At 40.2% G+C, this 25,075-nt stretch overlaps 1 protein-coding gene across 1 annotated transcript in view; it reads left to right on the top strand.

The window, feature by feature from the left end:
* The window catches only part of LOC149470393 (fibrocystin-L-like), a 221,387-nt gene that overhangs the window by 8,019 nt on the left and 188,293 nt on the right, over positions 1-25,075 (top strand). Inside the window, exons 3-13 of the mRNA XM_089664462.1 lie at positions 1,084-1,179; positions 3,957-4,027; positions 6,434-6,527; positions 7,458-7,511; positions 10,323-10,396; positions 10,482-10,524; positions 11,134-11,204; positions 11,291-11,401; positions 11,685-11,774; positions 17,615-17,877; positions 24,135-24,223. Coding sequence (XP_089520588.1) covers positions 1,084-1,179; positions 3,957-4,027; positions 6,434-6,527; positions 7,458-7,511; positions 10,323-10,396; positions 10,482-10,524; positions 11,134-11,204; positions 11,291-11,401; positions 11,685-11,774; positions 17,615-17,877; positions 24,135-24,223 — 1,056 coding nt within the window. The remainder of the gene's footprint in view (positions 1-1,083; positions 1,180-3,956; positions 4,028-6,433; positions 6,528-7,457; positions 7,512-10,322; positions 10,397-10,481; positions 10,525-11,133; positions 11,205-11,290; positions 11,402-11,684; positions 11,775-17,614; positions 17,878-24,134; positions 24,224-25,075) is intronic.

Genomic DNA, 25,075 nt, shown 5'->3' with positions numbered 1-25,075 from the left:
CCCTTAAGCTGTTCCTCTACTCCTGCACCCAGATGTGACAGATTGTAATCAATGCTTGCATACATCAAAGTTCTGGAGAGTGCACACCCATTAGAAGTGGTGGATTACCTTTAAAGATATATGCACAACTGCACTTTGGTCACAAAGATATATCGTGTCTTAGATGAAGACTACCTCTGCTGAATTATCTTTTTTACCTTTTTAATTGAAATCAAAAGGATTGATATGGACATTTATTTATTTATTCACTTAATGCACATATTGCACTAATTAGCACTTTATATATTGTGCACTAATTACTTTATGAATTGAATATAATTTATCCATATTTATTCGTATATATCACAGCGCTGCACTTTTATATACTTTGAAACATCTATTGGGATTGCTGCCTATGCCCTATAGTGCTAGCAGCTACCTAGAACATTTGCTTCTTATGTATATGCGCTCGCTTTTATATATTCTTTGATACAAAATTATTTACTTACTAAGGCCGTGTTCACATTGGTGTGCTGTGGTTTGGGTGCAGTGCAATTTATTCACATTTTACACGTGGTTTTAGGTGTGCTCCCATTGACTTATTACCATTCTATTAGACTGAATGTTTTCATGAAAGCGCATCAAAGCCCTGCATGCTGCAACTTTGAATATGCACTGGAACAATCGTGCTGCAGCCAAACCACAGGTCACTGGTGTGAACACGGCTTAACTGGGTTTAAATTAATCACAACTTTTTTTAAAATCTATATATAGATTGAGAAGACCAGATGTATTTTGAGAGTATTAAAATAGCATTCTGTTTTTTAAATGCACTAAAATGCACTACCCTAAGGACTTGTTCACACATGCCGCAGTGCTTGCTGCTCCTCAAAAACCTTAAAATGCAGACTCACCACCCTGCAACTGCATGTATTGTGGCAAGGCCCTATTCTCTAGTCATTTAATAGTTGCCGCGACTTGTGTACAGCGCTGTGCAATGCATTGCTGTGTTTAGGTGGATGGGGGGTCGGACTGCAAAACTGTGGGACTTCCAAATTCACTTTTGCTCGTAAATATTTAAGAGTGTTACTTTCTCCCATACAGGCCTATGCCAGCAGATTACTACACGGTGAGAGTGAGTGTAGATGGAGTACCTGTTGATACCAGAAACATTTGCTATGGTTATTACCAGTGGTGGTGGTATTGGTCGGGATGTATGTTCCAGGTATGTGGACAACAATGTTACCTATGTTTTGTTTGCTGCAACTAGTTCATGAACAGTGTGCCCTCCCTCTGCTGTCATTGTGAAGTGGTCATTGACTGAGCACACTAGATGTATAGATGACAGAGGAATCCTTTTCATTCTTATCATTTAGTCTGATTTTATTCAGCAGGGTAGTTTAAATACTGATAATGGGTGGAAGCATATCTATATCCATAAATCTGTTACTATGGGATTTTGCAGTTATAGCCCTAGACAGCGGGCAATTTTGTAAGAAAGGGGAATAGAAACAGAAAGGAATTTAATGTAGTTAGTATAGCTTCCTCTGGCTGTATGGTGGAGGTACACCCACTGCATTAATGACAAATCAGACGACACTTCATTATGGTTCCAAAGTCATGGTAATATCTTAACCCCTCTCTTATAACCTGTTCTTATTCTGTCACAATGGGTCACACTTGTTGCTACATCCTTATTAGAAAACTGAATGTACTGCCATTCCGGAATGTAAGATGAATGGTCTATACATGTGCCAGAAGGTGAGAACCAAAATATCTTTGGCACCTTTCCAAGAGAAAAACAGCCTCTCCAATTGCTCTGGTTACCATTGCCATCTACAAAGGGAATTATATTAAAATGTTTTATGGTAAGCTGCCCTTATATAATAACTAAGAGAAGGTATAGACAGGCAGACATCCTATCAAGAACTAAGACCGCAAAAGATCTGTCCATCTTTATTTGAATTGATCTTTCCAACTAGTTCTCCAAAGAAATGTGGAGTAAAAGGGATATTCTGCTGAGTTTTGAAGATTTGCCCATATGGTGTAAATTCCCTACAATGTTCCGTATACAAATTATTTCTCAACTTTTTTTAGTCAAGGGCTCCTTTTGCATCTCAAGGCACCCCATTGTAAACTATAAAAAATGTAAAAAAATAAACTCATAGGTTTACATTATGCAGCGGAGTTGACACTTGTAGGACACCCACCATTAGAGGTGATATATTTTTACAAAGCAAATACACATTTTCACACTGGTAATGACTAGTATTCCAGAATTTCCCTCGGACACAGCGCACCACAGATCGGAACATGAGTGCTCTGATTGGCCCTCCTAATCATGTGATGGCTGTGTCCACTCATCATGAATCAGTCATCACACAATCTAAACAGAGGCATGTGCCTCTCTATCGGCTTTCCTTGTGTCAGCTCAGTAAGGAGAGGTAGATCGGATCACTGCAGCCTGTCAGTGATCTGTGTGTAGCTGCTGATTTTACTGTGCAGCTACACACAGATCACGCACAGTGCAGCCATCCCAAGCACCATTTCCCCCTGTCCAAGTGCACATCAACATCTGTACCAGTGTCCCATCAACATCTGTACCAGTGTACCAGTGCACAAAAACATCTGTCACAGTGTACCAGCGTCCCATCAACATCTGTCACAGTGTACAAAAACATCTGTCACAGTGTACCAGTGCACATCAACATCTGCAATAGTGTCCCGTTGCAATATCAACATCTGTCAGTGTCATATTGCAACATCAACATCTGTTGGTGTCCCCAGTGGACTGTCAACATCTGTCAGTGTCCCCAGTGGACCATCAACATCTGTCATAGTGTACCAGTGCACAAAAACATCTATCAGTGTACCAGAGTCTCATCAACATTTGTCACTCTGGGCACAATTCACTAAGTGGTATCTTATCGCATCCGAGTAAGTGGTAGGATACCGCACCGCATTTAAAAAAAAAAGTTTGAATTCACTAAAAAAAAAAACCACTACTATAATACCACATGAGTTATTTTATCAAGTCATGCAATATTTTAGTAGTGAAAACCATGCATTAATATTTCAGCTGTCAGTGGGTTTCCCCACTGACAGCTGAATGTAAAAGACAGAATTGCCAGCAACTAAAAAAATTATTTAAAAACATGTGGGGCCTTTCAGTCTGGTATGGATTTTGAGGGGAACCCTCCATGCCAAAATTCTTTTAAAAAATGGCATGGGGTCACCCCCAAAATTCATACCAGACCCTTATCTGAGCATGCAGCCCAGCAGACCAGGAAAGGGGGGGGGCGAGCAAGTGCCTCCCCTCCTGAATCATACCTGACCACTTGCCCTCAACATGGAGGGAAGGCTTTGGGGTGGGGGGCTCCCAGACTCCCACCAGCCAGGGTTGTGGGGAAGGGGCCCTTGTCCCCATCAGCATGGGGACAAGGGCTTCTTCCCCACAACCCTGGCCAGTGGTTGTGGGGGTCTGTGGGTGGGGGGCTTATCAGAATCTGGAAGCCCTCTTTAGTGAGGAGGCACCCAGATCCTGTCCCCCCTTCCATGTGAATGAATATGCAGTACATGGTACTGCTACCCATTCACAAAAAAAACTGTAGTGTGAAAAAAGGCAGGAGACAGTCTTTGACAAGTCCTTTTTTTAAAAGAAAGAAAATAAAAGAACGTCCCCTAAAGTAGATCCAATGTCAATCAGGATGCCTGCCGCCAACCCGAAAAAAAGAAAAAAAATAGGCTCCGCTCTCAACACTGGCTCCCACCGCCTGACTGCTCCGCTGGTTTGACAGTTCTTAAATAGTTAAGGGCTGGGGCCACCCTGTGACATCCGGTGACGTGATTTGTGTTCTTGTTGATTTTTTACTACGTGAGCTCGGAATTAAAATATGTGTTGTGATTATCTCGACACATTAATATTATTTACTAAGATTTACTTTGCATTTTCAAGAGCGACTCTTGATAAATTATCATTTTCATTTTCAGACTGATCAATACTATACCCCTGGAATAAATAGCATATCACCTTTAACTGGACCACCAGGTATGTAATACAGTAATAGAATTAGAATTTAGTTTATGAGATGATAAATACTTTATCGTTGTTTTCAGGGAGATAGGTATATGTAACAGGGATCCAAATGTAATAAGTCCCATGGCTCTGCTATAATCCCACTATGGAGACCTGAGCCATTCTAAAACAAAAACTAAAAGCAACCTGTCAGCAGTGGAATATGGAAATTACAGAGCTGACCTTTTTTAAGGTTCAAGCTTATGGGCTGTCATCTTTCCTTCCCCAGTTCAAAAAGACACCATGCTAGAGGAACCATGTGTATGTTAGACGTCCCAACATCTATAATACACATGCCTGTTCCAGGTCTCACTATTCGTGTTAAAAGATAAGGATAACAGTCCTGGAATTAGAATCTTTTAAAACAAGTTAGAAATGGAAACCCCTATTTTGCATTCTGACTTCCTTTAAGGTCAGCCATAGATGGGCAGATACCAGAACTGATATTTAGTGTCAATTCTCCCAATATATTACTTTTCCATTACTATTTTACTTACTGTATGTCTACACAATGCTAAGGCACACCTTGCCTCTCTTCAGCACCATGTGGATGAGATGTACATGCAGTCTTATCACTGCAACATAATTATGTATTTCATAGCAGTATCTCTAAGTTGTCTGAAATACGTATGCATGAATTTAACCACCTCCCTGCTGCCAGATTTAAAAAAAATGATACAGAGGTTGATGTGTATTGCTAGAGTCCCTTTTGTAAACATTACTGCAGAAAACACACATGGGTGGCATACAAGCCCAATGAATTTGTCATTAGACAGCTCAGATCAAAAACGCAATGTACAGAGCCAGTTGGTTGTGGCTCTGTACCTTGTGATTGCTGTTATGGCCGATCACAACGATCATGAACGTAATGCTATAGTGTTTATGTGGGACAGCCAATCCTGCTTTTCAATGTGAAGAACAATCAAATTAATAAATGAATGAATTATTTATTAGTAAGAGATCACAGGCAGGAAATTCAGGTATGCATTTGTTTGTGGGATTGTTTTTAACGCTTTCAGCCTCCATTGCTGTACATGTTATCTCCATTCTGCCTTTGTAGTGACTTGTGTGTTAACCACCTAGCCTCTCTTATTCAACATATTAACTGCCTCATCTCTATCCTCCCAATGTATGTGTCTAGTACATTACCTGCCTTCACCTCCCCCTACCTCAGTGCATGAGACGTAAATTAATGAGGTACTGTATCTAGTACACCATTACCAAGCTCCATGTTTTAAAGGCTTCCGAACCCAACAATTATATTTCAGTTTTGTGTGGAGGTACTGTATGTAGACTGTATCACTTCTTTTCCTAAAGACTCTGGTGATGAAATCTGTGCCAAGTTTCCAGGCCCATCTGCTGGCACTCTTTCAAGGCAGTTCCCGGTAATTTGTTTGCATTTCATTGATGTTAAGAATGAAGAAAGGGGATTGAGACTCTGTGTCTATCTGGTGTCTGCTCCCAAAACTAAAATATCGGTCTGGGGTGCAGTGTCTATTTTAGCTAAGTGATTGCAGTATAGCTTTTAAGCAGAACACTCTTAACCACCTCAATACAAATATGTTTTTTTTTTATTTACAAAAAAAAGTGGCAAAAAAATTAGATCACCTTGGGGTGTCTACTTTCCAAAAAGGGGTCATTTTGGGGGTGTTTGTACTCTCCTGGCAGTTTTAATTTAACAGAAAGTGAGGGAAACTTTTAAAAAAAAATGTTTGGTCTTTTTTTCTTTATTTAATAAAAAAATGTAAAATGGTTATTAAATGCCACTAAAAGAATGATGCATGATTGAGTAATTGTCAGTCAAACTATCACAGTGCTGAAAAATGGCCTGGCATTGAAGGGTTATATACAGGGTTGTACTCAAGTGATTACTGTCACTACTTGGATACATTGCTGTGTTGCCAGACAGTAGTTCCCCCACTACTCCTGGGCCCCATAAAATTAGAAAAGTATATTCCAAAAATACGGCATATACCACTTACGTGTAAAATTTAATTTTTGACTGATAGCTACATTTGCAAAAATGGTATGACACACAAAACATGATAAGCTTTTATTTCCATACATGTTATCTACACCTAAAAGAGCAAAGGGAAAAGCAAATCACTAATCATTGGGACCCCTCATCAATCCATGTGGCCCCATAACCGATGCACTAATACTATGTTTTCTAACCTTTACGATTTGAAACTGTTACTACAGTATTGCTATTCTTGTATGAAGTTCACCATCTCTATATTTACGCATCAGTTTGTCGTATGTCAATTATGTTATATTGGTTACCTTCCCAATAAACCATTTGTGTAAGGGAATGGTTGACAATTCTCCAAATGTATCACTGTGCTTACTGAATGACAGAACATATCTTTTCTTTTGCAGGTTCCATGATCACCATTGTTGGCAAAATCTTTACTGATGTCTATGGCAGTAATACTGCTTTGAGCTCCAATGGGAAAAATGTCAGAGTGCTAAGGCAAGACTTTATATCTTTTCATTTATAGCTCACAATTCATAAAACCTGTTAATGGTACTACAGAGAATTGGAGATGGAGATTTGCAGCAACTGGAGGTTACAAAATCAACTCCATCCAAAGTAATTTATGAGTAGAAGAGAGAAGGTTTCTCTTCCAAACCAGGTATCCCTGCTGCTGGGACCTCAAAGGAAATATCTTCTCCTTATCTATGAAATGACTTTGATAGAGAGAGAGGTCAGCTTTTCACCTTAGCTTTCTGCTTTTCACCTGAGCTTTCTGTGTCACCTGTCAATGGGGCTTCCATACTTTACCATAGAAAATTCAGTAAAGACAAGGGAAGATCTTGACCCTGTAGTCTCAGATACAGTACCAGTGAAGCCTTAATGAGGGATCAAATCCTGTCCCATGCCACTGAAAATAGAAAACTTCAGTTTGTAAATAGTTTCTTATTAATTAGCTGATTCTATTCCGTTTTGCTGAATTATCAGAGGGTGACTGATGCAAAATTTCAAAACTTTCAGTAATGTAAAAGATTGATTGTTTTTTTCGGGTTTTTTTTCTGCTTTGACCAATCATTCTTTTGTTTTTATTTTTTTTATTACATATTAAACCACCACTTTAGTGCAGTTATTTCTAAAAGTTACAGTTCTTTACTGAAATAATCATTGTGTCAATTGATTACTGTATATCTGTTGAAGAGAATTGGTCTGATTTAGCCACTGAAATAAACAAAGATTGGGTGATAACCAAAAACAAATGTATGCCTAAGCCAGCTTCTGATGTCATCACGAAACAAGCACAGATGAGAATAGCATTTGAACTCCCCATAAATAAAATATTGTTAACTTTGATTACCTTGTCTCTTATCATCATTTTTTATTTAGTTTACGTTCTTTCAGATTATAACATCACCTCTCATTATACCACAGGGTTTATGCTGGAGGAATGCCATGTTTGTTGCTAGAACCCAATTCTGATACACTGTAAGTACTTTGCCACAACAGATTTATAGTAGGAAAGTAATGGTATTATTGGGAATATGGTGTAAAAGTGGCAAAATGCATTATGCAGTTTTGAAGAATCTCAAGTTGGATTGGAATGGAACTATGGCCTAGTACATTTTTCTAGTCCACAGAAATATGTCCCTACTATTAAAGCAGGGCTGGAAGTACCACTAAGTGAACTAGGCAGCCACCTAGGGTTCACTGCCACCTGCTGGGAGGGAGGAGGTGGGGAGGCATCTGGCAAAAGTGGCACACTGGTGGCAGAATGATGTGACAAGCTGTCCGGCTGCAGTGGCATGCATTGATGACAGGGTTGCTTGTGACAGAAGTGATACCCAGCAGGAGAAGGATGTGAGGAGACGGCAGGTGGCAGGGATGGATGACAGGGATGTTTTTGACAGGCGTGGTAGTGATGCTAGCTGTGAGAGTACTACTGGTGGGGGTGGGAAGGAATACTGAAACATCACTGCAGGAGCGGAGATGATGCAGCAGCGATGCTTGCTGCAGGAGTGGAAGTGATGCTGGCGTAAGTTGGGAGGAGAACTAATGTAGCGCTAGCACACTGGTCAGTGGAGAGGGAATCTTGCTTGGATGGTGGATGGGAAGAGGATGGTGGTGAAGGCTGTATGGGGCAGGGGACATGGGAAGTGAGATACTGACCAGACAAAAGGACGTCTGAGTGTCAGCTATGCTAGCAGAGGCAGCATTGAGAAATGAAATTGGCTCCACTGAGTTTAAACTTGATAGGTGGGTGTGGTTGAAGATATGGGGGTGGGCTAAGTCCTTGTTTGGAGGATATCGTAAGGATAATAGGGATATATAACCTGACGGGAGAGAGTTTGTACCATATTGCAAGAGGATTTTTTTTTTTGGGTGGAGGGGGGGGTTGTGCAAGTAGCTGGTCTTGCCTAGGGCACAAAATAGTCCAGCACCAGCCCTGTATGAAAGGTCTAGTTGGGCATGTTTTCTCCCTAGGCTAGCGGTTCCCAGTCACTCACTGGTTACTGCGGTCCTGGTCACTGTAGACAGAGGAATAAAAAGTTAAAGTAAATTCTCACCAAAGTCCTGCCTTAAGCTGAACATACACAGTTCAGCTTTATTAATTCAACCAGCGGGCAAAAAAAGCTGAACCGATCTCAAGTTTGTGGGTGGGGGAATCCATATTTTGGTTGCAGCTGCTATTTGAGCAGCCTTTATCTGACAGTGCGGTTGAACAAAAGCTGATCAATGGATGGACTCCCCAATGGAAAATTTCCAAGCAGATTTCACAGTAGGAAAGAATCTAATGTGATGGTGACATATCAGAATTTAAAAATTCCCCTTACTTTCAGCACTGGTATCCATGGTGATAAGGACACCATGAGTCTCCCCTGAGTGAACACAGACCGCAATAAAAACCTGACATGGGAATTCTAAAGCTGCTCATATGCGGGTAGGTCCAGCGTAATGCAGAAAACACATGGAATGCAAGTGCAGCAACAAGAAATACAAGCAGACCAAATGGGGAGACAACCCAACAAGGAGCACTCACAAGTTGTAACGCCAATGTGACAGCAGGTTGGTGATTCAGAGGTGCCAACAATATCTGTCTCGAGAAGCAGAATGCAGTCTGGCCAGTCTGTACCCAAATGGGGAGGCTTTCAGGAAGAATGGCATGTCCCTGCACTTTCTCTACTCCTCTGCAACCTTTACCTGACACTAATCTCCCTGACAGATGGATGACCTGTCCCTACATTGACCACTCACAAAATGCCCATCAAACCCTGGAGCCAGGATCTTAAAAAGACTCTGCCTGATCCAAGATGCCAAAGTCACATGGGGGCCCAGCATCCAAAGGGATAGCTGCCTCCCAGTGACCGAGGAAACCATAGAGGATCAAGTTCCTCTTGACTTCCTCCTCCATCTGTACTGCCACTGTGAATGAACGCCACCTGCAGTGAAGAAAATAGGCTGCACCTGCCTACACATACATGGATCTGTTTTTTTTTTCATTCAGCCAGTCAGCTGAACAAAAAAAAACAAAACTGTCCTAATTTCCCCATCCACACATTCAGCTGATCCAGCCAAATTTCAATCCATGTATGGTCAGCTTGACTCTTCCTACACTATCCAGTTTGAGTTTAAAGTTTGAGCTTCAGCTGACCTTTAAAGTTACTCTCTGGTGTTTTCTGCCAAGGCTCTCTTGACAAGGGTCCACTACTTCCACCAGTTATTGAAAAGTCCAAATAAGGCACTGACAAAAGACTAATAATATGGCACTTATAAACAGCATACTTACAGTTCCATGCAGTCTAACAATATCTTGCATTCATCTGAACTTTTCCTATGGGCTTTCCTTTCCACACCATCTTTTTGGTTCGATACTGGCATATTGTGATTTTGACTTTATTTTATATTCTTAGCCGGCTCCTTTGAAAACGGGCCATCATATCCTGGCCATGCGCATCCAGAACTTTAGTGAGGGAATCATTTTATTTACTTGGATGGCATAGCAGCAGTTGCCTGAGGAGGGAGGAAATATCACAATAACTCTGAGTTTAATGCCTGAAGACTTCTGGGATATATGACGTTGATATCTCCAGAGTCTTTGGGAAGTACAGTGCGCGTGATTCTCACATAAATGAGAAAGAAAAAAGTAAAGAGATGGTGGAAATTAAAAAAGACATTTGATGTATATGGTTTGGTAAATAAGGGGGTAAAGATTAAGATTATTTCATTAAAAGAGGTGAAATAGCATAATAAGCCTTAGTAGCCTAGCACTGAAATGCAGTTTTTTATTTCCTTCTGTAGGTATGGATTACAACTGGACAACCAATATAGTGACTATGGTTCCATGATATGCCACGCTACTAGCACCTATGTTGGTAAGTTGTAGATTAATGTGAGTATTTCTTGTGGAATGTATTTAGATAAGCTAGCATAACCAATGTTGATTTTGTTTTTGTGCAGGCCATCACAATATCAGCTTTATTTTAGATGACCATTATGGACGGTGAGTTACACTACAGTACACTTCAAAGCTCACATATTTCCTTGAAATGAGAATGCTGTATACCAGCACTTTCAGCTCTATTCAAGGTGCTGCTTTCCTCATCTGATATTGGGCATAGTAGGAACTCCCAGATTCCAAGTATGTAACAAAATTCCTGATCCATCCAAAACAGACAGATTGGAAGATGAGCTCCTAATGCTTATGGGGTGCCCTAAGGTTTAATCAAAATTTATGGGAGTGTCTTGATCCAAACATTTTCAGACCAGTTTGAACACTGTCTGCCAAGCAATCCACTATCCTGGGTGATTTGTAATAATTTTTCTCACAGCAGAATGCTGATTGAACTGTCTAGTATACAGACAGCAATTATAGATCATGTGTACACATATGTGTATAAAATATAATAATGAAAATATGGCAAGGATTTTAAAAAATATTAAGTCCTTGTCACAAATGAGTACCAGTATGTTCCTAAACTACACAAAGCATATCTGTCTAAATGTTTTCATAAGCAGGTTGATTGTCAACATGATTAGTTCTGTACATGCCTTTCATGGGACCACAGGTACATCTTATCTGATCCTCAAGGACTTTTTTCCTGCATTACAGGAGTTTACCAAGTCTGTCTACATACTATGTGTCTTCCCTCAATAAAATCAGTATGTTCCAGACCTACGCAGGTAACAAAAATAATAATGTATGCCTTTTATTAACCCTTTATTTAAAAACAATACAAAGACCATCTTTCTTGTATTCTGTCATCCAGAGATAACTGGGATTTTTCCTGCTTCTGGAAGTGTGCAAGGAGGCACAGTGATCACAATCAGTGGACAGTTCTTTGATGAGACTGACTTTCCAGCCAGAGTCCTTGTAGGAGGTAAGTATTTACAAATGTGGGCAACACAGACTATGGAATTGTGCCCTTTACACTATTATACTAGCACTGCAATTCATCATGCACACAAATACTGTATATAAAGAATACAACACTTGCATTGGGCATGTTGACAGCAATGTACAATAATACCAGTTCTAATGCATTTGATGTGAATTATGAGCAAGCATTGACTACCAATATTACCTTACAGTGAACCAGTATTTATAACAGAACCAGTATGAAATAAAGATCTGTACTAATTTTCATTGTATTCTGGCTGTAGGTCAAGAATGTCAACTTCTCAGTCTAAATGATACTACAATCCTATGCATAACACCGCCAAAGCCGCCTGTGCTTCCTTTGCTCTTTCCAGGTATGTCAACTAAACAGCAAAAAAAGTTTTCTTTTGCGGTTAACATCAGACACAAGTTTTCAAGGTTTACAGTCTTCAAATATTACTTCTGACATGCTACTTTATATATATATATATATATATATATATATATATATATATATATACACACACACACACACATCACACAGTGAAGCAAAAGAATGTTACATCACTCCCACTGTATATATTGTATATATATACATATAGAATGTTACATCACTTCCACTGTGTATATATATATATATATATATATATATATATATATATACAGTATATAAATATATAATGTTACATCACTCCCACTGTGTGTGTGTGTGTGTGTATATACTGTATATATATATATATATATATATATATATATATATATATATACAGGGCTGCTACCTAGGGGTGTCTGGGCGCAGCACAGGCCAGCACTCGTTCTGTGTGGGATGTTGCCATATCATGAATGATCCTTCAGCTGAGGGGAGGGTGGCAGAGGGGAGGAAGAAAAGACAGAAGAAGATGTCTGGGGCCAGTGTAGCAGCCACTCCTTCCAGTGTTCCTCTCAGACTCAGTGTCTCACTGCAAGCCGGCTGGCAGCTGTTGATCACTGTGGAGTTCCAGCCCTTCTCCTCCCATTCCTCAGTGGAGGCAGTGCTGAGTCTTTGGAGGAATATATATATATATATATATATACTGTATATATATATATTGCTTTCAATTGTTTTTACAAAACACAAAAGAGAAGACAAAGAGGAATTTATTGAAGAGAGGAGATACTGATTTATTGTTTGCATTACAGTCAATAGTGTAGAATCCACTGATAATAAATGAAAATTCAATTTTGAAAAAACCCATCTAACAACTTTTTGTATGTTAATTGGAGAAATCACATACACCATAAATAGTTTCACAAAAAGACAAATCCCATTGGACAATATATGAAGGTATTACAATGTACCTGAATTCACACCATCAAATAATGTAAACCAGAATGGTTTTGGACCTGTTTTTGGATTATTCTTTTTTTTCTAAGCCTACAGGTTTTAAAACTGATGTTTATGTAATTTTTTCATTATGCATGTAAAATAAAACAAAAACACTTGTACACTCTACACCCTATGCTCAATAAAGTGGGTGATAATTTTTGCGCCTTTTCATGCATTTTTTTTTAAATTCTTTATTTAAGATTTTCAGAGTATACAATAGGGAAGAAAAAAGCAGAGAAATCTATACAATATGCCAGCGTGTTCCCCATATGTAACAGGGGCAAATTATAAGAAAAAAAAATAACATAAACAAAAGCAAACTCTTCAAAAGAGACACATAAAAAAAAAGCATGGTCAACTCTCCAACGGCTCAACTAAACTAGCAGGTGAAGGGGTATAACCCAAGTACAACTCATATACGTTTTGTTCATGCACGTTTTTATACCTGAAGAGCTCATCTCCTCCTGTAGAACTGCTCTCTTCTCCTTGGACAGCCCAGAAAACAAACTACTAAAGTGTAACCCATTTAAATGTTATTACTTGCAATACACTAAAGTGGACATTAGATGGCGGTGGCCTGCTACTCAGGGTTACTCACATTGACAGAACAGCCCTCTGGAACTTGTATTTCTGAACAGCACGTCTTAGCTAATAAGCAGAGTGCCTAGGACTACATTTCCCAGGAGAGGTAGAGTGTGGGCAGGAGCATATAAATATCAAAGCTCAGGAGATTGGCCAGGAGAGTGGTAAGGGATATTGAAGGAGAAAGAGGTGGTCGCAGAGCCAGGATTGGAGAAAGAGAAAGAGCGGAGAAAACTCACTGACCGCCTGGCTTGCCATGCTGCCAAGCAGGCCTCTCTGACAGCAGTTGAAAGAGCATGATGCGAGGTCTGAACCAGAGGGCCCGTGGACTGTCTCTATCCTTTGGGAAAAGACAGATCGCAGTATCCACTAACAAAGTGAACATTGATAGTTCATCACCTCAGTTATCTGCTTGCACATAGTTGTGAACCTTACATACAGTTGCCCCAGTTTATGGCCTAGTAATACTGGTGCTATCTGAGTGATCAGATTTGCTGCCAATATCCGTGTTGTTTTATTATTCTTCACCCAGTTACCTCCAAATCCAATACAAACTTCATTTTGGTTTATACTACTCTGTGTGAGTTAATTTTACAGGTGATTTTTATCTGGGTCAACAGAACACAGTGGTGTCAGCAGAGCTTTCAACAAGAGGTCCAGATTGTCAGGGAACCCAAAAGAATTACTCAGCAATCCCTAAGGGGGTATTGCTACTGAAGCTTGATACTCATGCAAAAATGTGTATAAAACATCTGTAATAAACCTAAACAAAATACCTAGAAATCACCAGGAACACACTCTGCTTACGCCCTACTCAGCTGTAAATGTAAGCTACAGCAGGGTGCATCCATTATGAAAACAGAAAAGACTGACATCACTACCAGAGCCAAGCTGGCCTTTCTTCCTGCCTAGGTGGGTATATTCATAACAGCCAATAAAAAAATAAATAGCAGCACTCCTGTACATCCCAATCATAGATGAGTTTATTCCAAAAGCGGGGTGCGGGGGGGGGGTGTGGACCACACCAGGTGACATCATCACAGGGGGTGCAGGAGTAGGACGCCAGCAGAGCTTCTGGGCTCTGTGAAGGTCCTGGCCAATTATTGGGGTGATCCCGGATTCTCGTCACAGTGACAGCTGCCCCCCGTGTAGAGGTAAAATGAGTATCCCGACCCGTGAAAATATGTATCCCCTGAAGCAACTGTGCATGTGCCGGTTTCAGGCAAAAGAAGCCGATCTCCGACTTTAGCACAGAGCTGCCACAGTTAACCCCTTACAGGCTGCAAACTGCTGAAGCTGATCCCGTGGATCACTATGGGTTGCAAGATCAGTTAACCCCGTACAGGTTCAACCTGGTGTTAGTGTCATTATTGATGTCAGCATCAGTTAGTGCACCTCCCAGCCAGTGTCAGCACCAGATTACCCACCACACTACCACAGTCCTGCTATAGGTTGCTTACCAGTATAACGTCATAGCTGCATAAATTACAGTATATATACCATAGTTTGTCAATGCTAAAACATGCACACAAACCAATTAATTAACATTTAGTGGGACTCTTTTTACCAAAGACATGTAGCAGAGTACATTTTGGCCTAAATTTATGAAGAAATTAGTTTTTTTAACTTTGGATCTGTTTTATAACGGAAATAATTTTTTTTTTATTTTTAATTTCAGTCTTTTTTGGTTTATATAATAAAACATAACCCAGTGGGGATCAAATACTATTTGTATTTGTGTGAAAAAAATTATAAAAATATAATTTATACCAATACGAATATAGAGCCAATACCAGCTTTACCAATACCACAAATATAAAGCTCTATTTGTGTGAAAGAAATTATAAAAATATCATTTGGTTAGAGTTTTGCATGACAGAGCAATTGCCAGTTAAAGTAGCAGTGCTGAATAGAAAAAAAATGCCCTGGTCATGAAGGGGGTAAAACCTTCCAGAGTTCAAGTGTTTAGACATGCTTTTCCAGCTTAATGTAAACCTAGTAAAAAAGTGTAAATGAATTCCACCTACTGCCTGGAAACAGTTAATATGATATATTTGATATATGCAATATTTCACAGTACCTTCAGAGTAAAAAAGGTAAACCTTTTTTTACATTTTTATTTAGTCCTGAATATTATAAAATTTGTATAAAACACTATACAGTCCTATTAAACATGACAAATACCAAATACACTTTGATATTTCTTATATTCAGTAAAAATATTAAATTTATTAATACAATTATTTTAGAGCAAACAGTTGCTTTATGATGCCAGAAGAACACTATTTTCCTAGTGTTTTTGTTTAAATCAAAGAAACACCCTAAAAGAGTTCAAACTGACCTGATAGTGTCTGCTGGATGATCTCAACTTGGAAAGTAATATGAACAACTCCAGTCTTGGCACACAAGCAGCATTGTCAGAGAGACAATCCTCTTTCCAACACAGGACCGAAATATCTGGCTAGAAAAGCCATCATGTACATGCAGGGCCATGGATAAGGGGGTACCACCAGTCCTCCTGTACAGGGCCCAGACCAGCAGAGAGGCCCAGGCAGCTGGGTGAATCGGATGTGGGCCGGGAAAGTGATCGGCACAGCGGGGTACAATTACTGGAACCGATCCCCTGTATTGGTCTCTCTGCTGCAGCTGAAAGCTGGCTTCTTCTCTCTCCCTCCTGCTGGCTTTCAACTGCTGCAGAGAGAGTCATACAGCAAAATGGTTACAGTAATTGCCTCCACGCTGCACCCATCACCTTCCCTGTATACCATACATTTCCCCCACCCCTGTAATGTTGCCGGATTCCCTCCTCTCATTCCCAATGGAAGCTGCAAGCACACAATAAAATCCTTCAGGATGGAGAGTGCGGGAAGGGTCTGGTAAATATGTCACATTTACCAGCCCTTTCACTTCCTGAATGAACACAAGTGATTGGTACCAATCAATCACTGTGTTGATTCATAATTGAAGCCTAGTAAACTGTATTTTCTTGTGGGAATGAGGGGGGGAGGGGCTTGTCAGGATGGCTGCATGGGGCTCCATGGTTTCTAACAGCAGCCCTGTGTGCACGTGCCCTTATGTTACATTAAATAAGAATAGGAGCTTAGCCATACACCAGTAGAATGTCATAGAAATTGTTCATTTTTGGAACTTTTGTTTAATTTTTTAATGGTTAGTGTGGTTAAACTGACATTTGCATTCAACCAGAGTGTGGAGCTACAGAATGGAATTTTTTTCACAAAAAAACCTAAATTATAATTGTGAATTTTGTTCTCATTGGGGAAAAATTGTACAAAATTGTAATGAAACGTGTTTAATACTTCTGGGATTGCATTCAAATAGCAGGTCTGGATGAAATTTTAAGGATTTCTGAACAAAATTAGTTGCCTCAGAGGGCAAGAAAGAATATTCTGGTGAACAGTTTTTGAGAATTTCTGTATTATTATTAGAACGAAAATGTGTCCATGTATGGCCAACTTTACAAAAAATACAAAGATGACATGGCCTCTGGCTACCAATCATGTCAGAGTATATTGTTTTCAATCAGGCAGACCCCCTCTGGTAGACCTTTTGTGTGATAAGATAATCTATAATAAAAAAGGGACAGTTTTCAGCCCAAAGCATGTAGGCAAAACAAAACATCCCTGCCACCCTCCCACTCCCCAATTGCTTAGACCACAAAAAGTATTAGTTAAATCCAAACTTCCTTTGCTTTATGTGGACTTTTCAAGATTTAAAGGTTTGGGGTATTATAGCACTTTTGGCAGGTGTATAATACATTTTATTAGAGGTCTCTAGTCAGACCAAAAAGTGGGCAACAGGGGGCTGTATGCAAACACCCGCCTCCCGGATACATAAACACATACCTTCTTCACTCTGTATGGACTTCTGTGCCCATGTGAATGAGGCATAAAAACAGCCTTTATTTGTAAAAAAAACCTTTGAAATTGGAAATAAAATCCATATTTATTCTAATTGTATATTTATATTTGCTTTTAAAATACATGGGAAATTAATTCTTGGAAGACAATATGACCAAAGAAAGGCCCCCCTCCCCAAATAATTGTATTACGTAGATATCATAAGTTATTGCCAATTTAATAGGCCCATCAATTAAATGGGATTAGTTAACAAATTGTGCATTTGTGTCTATGAAAGGAGGTGCAGAAAGCATGTCTATTCTATTTTCCTTTTTTAACTATTTTTGACTAGTCTTTTTTCCAGCTGTTTGAACTTAAAACCCTGTTTTTCTTTTTGACTTGCAATTAGGAAATAGAGGAATGAAGATGGAGAGGTGGAATGGCAGTTTTAGCCTGAATAACGTTTTGGATTTCAATGAAACATCCACTGGCTATGCTGGCACCACCTGGTCTGATGGAGCTTCCAAGTCCTGGCCTACAGAAAACTCTCCTTTTATTGCTCGATTCACCGGCTTCTTGGTACCCCCAGAGACAGATTACTACAATCTGTATATCAGGGGAGAGGACGAATATATGCTGTACTTCAATGAAACCGGAAACCCAGCAAGCAAGGTAAAGTATATGAAGAATTTACTTATCTGTAATGCTAGTCACAGTTCTTTTCTGAGATTGCTAGACTGAGTTCCATTCATGATTTGAAAGATTTTTCTTATCCTTGTTTTGGGATGAAACTGGGAACCTTTGCCACAAAAGAACACTAAAGGATATCTACACCCAAGAACAAAATGTAATATATTGCTGGTTTAATGTTTGTTTTGTGACGGGGAAATATGAAGGAGCAGGATGGAAAATTTTTCTCAGACAAATTAATTTTTAATTATGTAGGTGGTTTTTGTTCAGGAAATTACATTTGTTGCAAAGTCGAATATTAAAAGCAAATTAAATTCCGAAATGCTTTTGAACGTCATTCGTCCAGTGATTGGATTATCGAGAATTTTTGTACGAATATTCATATGAATCCTAGTTCAAAAACCATCTAATTTGTGGCCAGCTTAAAAGTATGTTAAGGAATAATAATAAAAATCATCACTATTAGTTGATAAAATAAATACGTAATATGAATGCTATAATATATTTAAAGGTAAAACTTTTTTTTGAAATGTCTTTTTTTTGGATGGAGTGGATTACTACTGAAAGCTCTGGTTTTATTTCCCCCTGAGTCCCCGCTGGGGAGATTCCATCTCTCTATTTGTCTTCATGGCCCTTGTCACCAGAGATCAAGCAACACTTTAAATTTAGGGTAAACTGCACTTAACTTTCCCCCAAAACTTAAATTAGAAACAAAGTCAAAATGTTTTTCATTCTGAATAGAATAAGGGAGGGTTATAACCCCTGTTTTGTTTATTTTTGCCTTTTGTGTCCCATTGGGTGAACTTACCCTCACTTCCTGTTCCTTAGCCACAACAGGAAGTTAGAGGAAATCTCTCCAAAGGACAGCCCAAATTTTTGGATTTACTACCACAACATTTGGAGCAGGAGAATAATTCCCACAGGAAGACTGGAGTGGCCCATTGCCTCCTGATTTGAATGGGTCTGCCTTGTCTGATCATGGGATGGGAAGGCAGAGAATCCATGGTGCTGTGCCCCCTAGGAGTTGGTTGACCCAGGGGTGCTCTTAGTATCACTTGAACATTGGAAACCCACTGTGAGAACTGAGCACATGGTCACGGTATTATTGCTTTTTCTGCACTGTGCCTCTTGGGCTAGGATTTTTAGCTAGGTCCTGGGCAATTTTTGTTACCAGGCTTCAGAGCCTAGCCAGTGCCCCGAAATGGGCAATATTTATTTATTTTTTCTCCTCCTGTTTTGTCACTTTAGACTTTTGTCTGTGTTTCTTTTCTCACTAGGATGGAGGGTGTGGGTCCTCAGACTTACCCTGAAGTCTAGGGGGATGATGTGTGGCCATCAGGTTCCTTCCTCCCCTGAACCGGGAAGGAGGTCTGTATTCGGGAAAGTACCCTCACCTAGTATTAGTTGCTTGGCTTCAGCTGACCATGAGGAGAGGGGTCCACAAGGCCTATTGGCTAAGTGGACCAAGTTGAACCTTGCAGAAGCCTTGCGCCCTGGGGAAGGGGGGGGGGTCAGGGTAAAGTCCCACTCCTTCCCACTCCTTCGGAGGGTGGACAAGAGACACACCCTTAAGTGCACTTTTTTTGTGTTTGTTGTTCACATGCATATTTTTGGAACATGATTTGGCATTGCTGGAAGATTGGTCAAAAAAGTGGAAATTGCAGTTCAATGTTTCTAAATGTAAACTAATGCACCTAGGGAAAAATAATCCCTTGAGAGAGTACAACATTGGGAGTACATTGTTGGCCAGCACTTCAGACGAAAAGGATTTTGGGTACTTATTTCAGATGATTGCAAAATAAGCAAACAATGTGGCCAGGCAGTGGGGAAAGTGAATAGAATTGTAGGATGTATCACTAGAGGGGTCACCAGCAGGAGGAAGGAGGTCCTGATTCCCCTATATAGATCTTTAGTTAGTCCAGATGCGGGTAACACAAATGGTGAAAGGTCTGGGGGATAAAACAGATCAAGAGCAACTTCAGGAACTTAACATGTACAGTCTGGAGGAAAGAAGGGAAAGGAGAGACATAATTGAAACCTTTTAAATACATCAAGGGGGTGAATAAGGTTCAGGACAGTATATTCAACATGAAAGCAAAATCAAGAACAGGGGGACACGACCTTAAACTAACTGGAGGAAAGTTCAAAACTAATCTCAGAAAGTACTATTTTACTGAAAGAGTAGTTGATGCTTGGAATACACTTCCAGCAGAGGTAGTGAGCCAGTCAACAGTATATAGCTTCAAACATGCTTGGAACAAGCTTAGATCTATACTCAAACAAAAAAGTTAACAAATAAAAAAAGCAAAAACAAAACAACAACCCCACCAAAAAAAAACAAAAACAAACAAAAAAGAAACAACAAAAAAAGCAGGCAGACTTGATGGACCACTCGGTCTTTTTCTCCTGTCATTTCTCTATGTTTTTGTATACTCAGGTGTTTTGTTATTGCGCACCACTGGGGATTTAAATAAATCAATAAATAAAACAAAATGTTTGTCAAGCCAAAACATTTTTCTTAGTTTTGGAAAGTGTGTGGAAGGAATGCCTTGTTTTACTGCCATCTGGGGCTTTGCTAGAGAGATTTCTCTCAAACAGGGGCCTGAGGGCCGAATGCAGCCCTTTGCTTGCTTTTATCCAGGCCTTGGGGTATTATTCCCCCATTAGCTCCGCTGACACCAACAATGGGGCACTATTCCTTCCACTAACACCAATAATGGGGCATTATTCCTCCCATTGACACCAATGATGGGGCATTATTCCTCCCATTGACACCAATGATGGGGCACTATTCCTTCCACTGACAGCAATAATGAGGCATTATTCCTCCCGCTGACACAAATGATAGGGCACTATTCCTCCCACTGACACCAATGATGGGGCACTATTCCTCCCACTGACACCAATGATGGGGCACTATTCCTCCCACTGACACCAATTCTGGGGCACTATTCCTCCCACTGACACCAATGATGGGGCACTATTCCTCCCACTGACACCAATGATGGGGCACTATTCCTCCCACTGACACAAATGATGGGGCACTATTCCTCCCACTGACACCAATGATGGGGCACTATTCCTCCCACTGACACCAATGATGGGGCACTATTCCTCCCACTGACACCAATTCTGGGGCACTATTCCTCCCACTGACACCAATGATGGGGCACTATTCCTCCCACTGACACCAATGATGGGGCACTATTCCTCCCACTGACACCAATGATAGGACACTATTCTTCCCACTGACATCAATGATAGGGCACTATTTCTCCCACTGACACCAATGAAGGGGCACTATTCCGTGCACTGACACCAATAATGGGGCATTATTCATCCCACTGAAACCAATGATAAGGCACTATTCCTTCTACTGACACCAATGATGGGGCACTATTCCTCCCATGGACACTGTAATATTAATTTTTAATATCCAAACTTTAATTCGGTCTTTAGTAAGTTCTGATGCCTGGCAGAGAATACCCTCTTAATTGGATGTGAATGTGAGGTTTTGCATTTGAGTGGTCACAGATGTGAATTATTTGTGTCTGAGCAAAGTTAATCAGTAAGAGGTTTAAAGTCATGTTTTTCTTTAAAACTACTCTATGTAACGTACACTTTATTTTGAATTCTTATAATGAGTCTGAGAGTTTAAATTGTAGTCATAAATCATGTATTCAGACAGTTGTATGTAACATAAGAACTTCAGAGACCTCTTTCATAGTCTGCATGTCAATCATGATAATGACTTGGTGGTTTGCAGTTAGGCTGGGAGTGACTAAGGGAGTGTTTTAGGAGCCCGCGAATTTGAAACAAAGCTTAATGGGAGGACTTAATTTCTCATGCATTTTAAGTATGCAGCTTTTCAAAGAACGAGGGTCAGATGCTTCTTAGCTACTCTACACTACACTTCATTCAGACATACCTACACTTCAGACACTTACACAAAGAAAGCACATGGCAAGAGGTTAACAAAGAACAAAGAAAGCACATGTTCACTTCTTAAACTAGGCCTGAAAATCTTCTATTTAAGCTATTCAAAGGAACTACATTTTCTTCTAATATTCAAGGAACAAGCAACTTATATTCTTTATTTTTATTTCATTTTAAGCTACATATATCTGAATTTACTGTTTTTTTATTGACTCTGTATTTTTGGTGTGTGATCAAATAAAGTCACACTGCTTATACTGAACTGGCTTCCATAAGGATTTCTTCCCACAACCATCTACAAGGACCTAGAAATATTAATAGAGTTTTTTCATAACTCTGGAAATCTAACAGACACCAATAATGGGACACTATTCCTCCCACTGACACCAACAATGGGAAACTATTCCTCCCATTGATAGCAGTGATGGGGCACTTTATCTCCCGTTAATACCAATTGTTTACTCCCACTGATGCCATGACATTTTCTTCTCCCACTGGCCACAGTCCGACCCCCCTAAAATATGAAGGACAGTAAACTGGCCCTTCGTTTACAAAGTTTGGAGACCCCTGTCTTAGATTGACGTGAGATGGTTGTTTTAAAAGGTTTTGCAAAGTTGTGTAGATAATGGTACACAAGTGCAGGCGGGGGGGGGGGCATCCCAGTAGTAGTGAGGAAATTCAGAAACAAAGATGTGTTAATAACTGTTCACTATGTGGAGGGAACTTGCTATAGTGAACTGCCAATAATAGTCATAATTTGTAAAGTTGAGAGAACAGGTAATAGAGAGAATAGAGGGGTAGGCCTGGTGGGCTGTGGACGTAAGAAAGAAGATAGGTCAAAGGGAGGGGGGGAAGGAAAGGGAAAGCCCAAAGGTAGGGAATTCATTCTTATTCTATCTAAAACAAGAAAACTTTTGGCTGGACCTACGCTTTAAACCTTAACTTACCCTGACATTTACATCCAATACTTAACTTATCGAGCCTAACACTCAATCCTTTTTTGGACCCTAACCTTATAGTGTATGAAGGGGTGGACTGAAAACTCATGGGGCCCCCAGGCAGTAGGAGATCATGGGGCCCCTGTGTCCTTGCGCACACTCAAAAAAGCCTATGAAAAAGGAACCAGGGGCATCTCATGGGGCCCCCTACTGACCCCGGGCCCTCGGGCAGTGCCCGAGTTTCCAAATGGTCAGTACGCTCCTGAGTGTATGTATAGCTTTTTTTTCCCCTTCTGTTGCAATGGCAACTCAACATTTAGAATTTTAGTCCCAGTAACAATGGTTATGAGAACCCCATAGACAGGGGTTTTTACTCTTCCGTGACAGGGGTTCTAACTGTTCCATGACAGGGGTTCTAATTCTTCCTGCTCTAACCAAAATTACAAAAAAAAAATGCCTATACAAACATTTTAAAGTGGTTGTAAACCCAGATACCGTAGCAAAAAGTAAACTGAACATTTTAGCTTCATGCATGGCTGCCACTGCTGTGTCTCAGCCAATGAGGATGGAGGGACCCGTGAGAGCCGGAAATCCCATACACATCGCTGAACTGAGATTGGGCTCAGGTGAGTGTTAGGGGGGTGCTGCACACTGAAGATGCATAAAGGTAAAATAAACCTTCAGCCTTTACAGCCACTTTAAAAATAATTGCTTATAATGTTTAAAATCCAATAATACATTGTCTCATCCTGCTCTGCACATGTTCAGTTGCTCTCCATTTTTGGCATTGAGCCACTAGAGGCCAATCTGCAGACAGCCTAAAGATTTACTGCTGCTCAGGAGCTCTGGGCTTCAGCAAAATGACAGCCTCCGGTAAGAAGAAATAGGAGTAATGTTGAAGGCAATATACAGCACACACTAATTTTGGTGGCATAATTATTATTGTGGAATGGATGTTCCTTGCTAAAGAACATTGTTTTTATCAAGTTGTTATGGGTAAAGTTCTGCTTTAACTCTTGAGATTTAAAATTAACACAACCCTGAATCTTAATCTAAACCTTAAAATCCTTAACTCCCCCTCCAAAATCCTAATCTCACCCTTAAATCTAAATCCTAACCCTTGACTCTAATCCTTCATTAACTCCTAGGTTACCCATTTCTACATTGAAAGTGTTGGCGTATCTTGCATCAAGTTAGCTGCTGCAAGTCGAGTGCAAAAAACTACCCACACGAAGGATCTCTGAGTCATATATTTATGTTCCATTTCTAAAGCACTGTTTGTATTCCTTTTATAATGTCAGTTATGCAAACACAATACTAATAAATGTATATAATTCTAACAAATGCCTTTTTTTCTCTTGTCAGGTGAAAGTGGCCTATGGTAGCTGGTCACCTTTCTATACCTGGTATACCGCTCAGAAATCACAGACTTTCTTCCTCCAGAAGGGAAAACCGTAAGTGTGTGTTGGACCAATAGATCTGGGCATGCAAACAATTGGCACATTATTAGAGTTCCACTCAAAAGTGGAAGCTCCACTTATTTGCCTCCTCCCCCCACTCCACTGCCATGTTTGGCACCTTTTGGAGGGGAGTGGGTACCTGCTTTTGACAGGTACCTGCTCCCACTTCCGGCTCAGTTTGCCGCGTCAAAGTGAGTCGGAAGTTCGGCCCCCTCTTTGCTCCCACAGTCTCCTTCACAGGAATTTTCACAGGTCGCAGGAGACTGCCAGAAAATCAGGAGGCGTAACACGACTCGCGCATGCACAGTGGGCACCAGGCTGTGAAACTGCAAGCTGTCACAGCCTGGTGCCCACAATAAAGATGCCGGCGCCGTGGAGGCGAAAAGGAGAGAAGGGACTGCGTGGGTGAGTACCTCACTGGACTCCGGGACAGGATTTTGTAGTAAATAAAATAATAGTAAATTTATTTTTTTAAAGCAATTTATAATATATAGATACTTGAGTTATTATTATTAGTATTATACAGGATTTATATAGCGCCTACAGTTTGAGCAGAGCTTTACAATCTAAGGCTCCATGCACACTGGCTCAAAAATCGCTGCTTTTGTGTTTTGCCTGTAGAAGCGGAAATTGTCATCCTATGTCTCCATGCACATTAGGGTGATTAGAAGCATATTTTAAGCTCAATTTTTAGAGGAGGGAAAAAAACTTTTTTATATTGCGATTTTGATTGGAGCTTTTGGAAGAAAAAATGCTAAACTCTCCTAAACTCGTCTAAACTCTGTGCAAATATGTTCGATATCAGCTTTTTATTCTGCCAAGGGAACTGCCGTTTTTTCTAAGCCC

This window comes from Staurois parvus, unplaced genomic scaffold (assembly GCF_062004578.1).
Source record: "Staurois parvus isolate SC_StPar_1 unplaced genomic scaffold, SC_StPar_1.0 ptg000047l, whole genome shotgun sequence".
NCBI lineage: Eukaryota > Metazoa > Chordata > Amphibia > Anura > Ranidae > Staurois > Staurois parvus.
The sequence above is the reverse complement of the archived record's forward strand: the minus strand, read 5'-3'. Positions and strand labels throughout refer to the sequence as shown.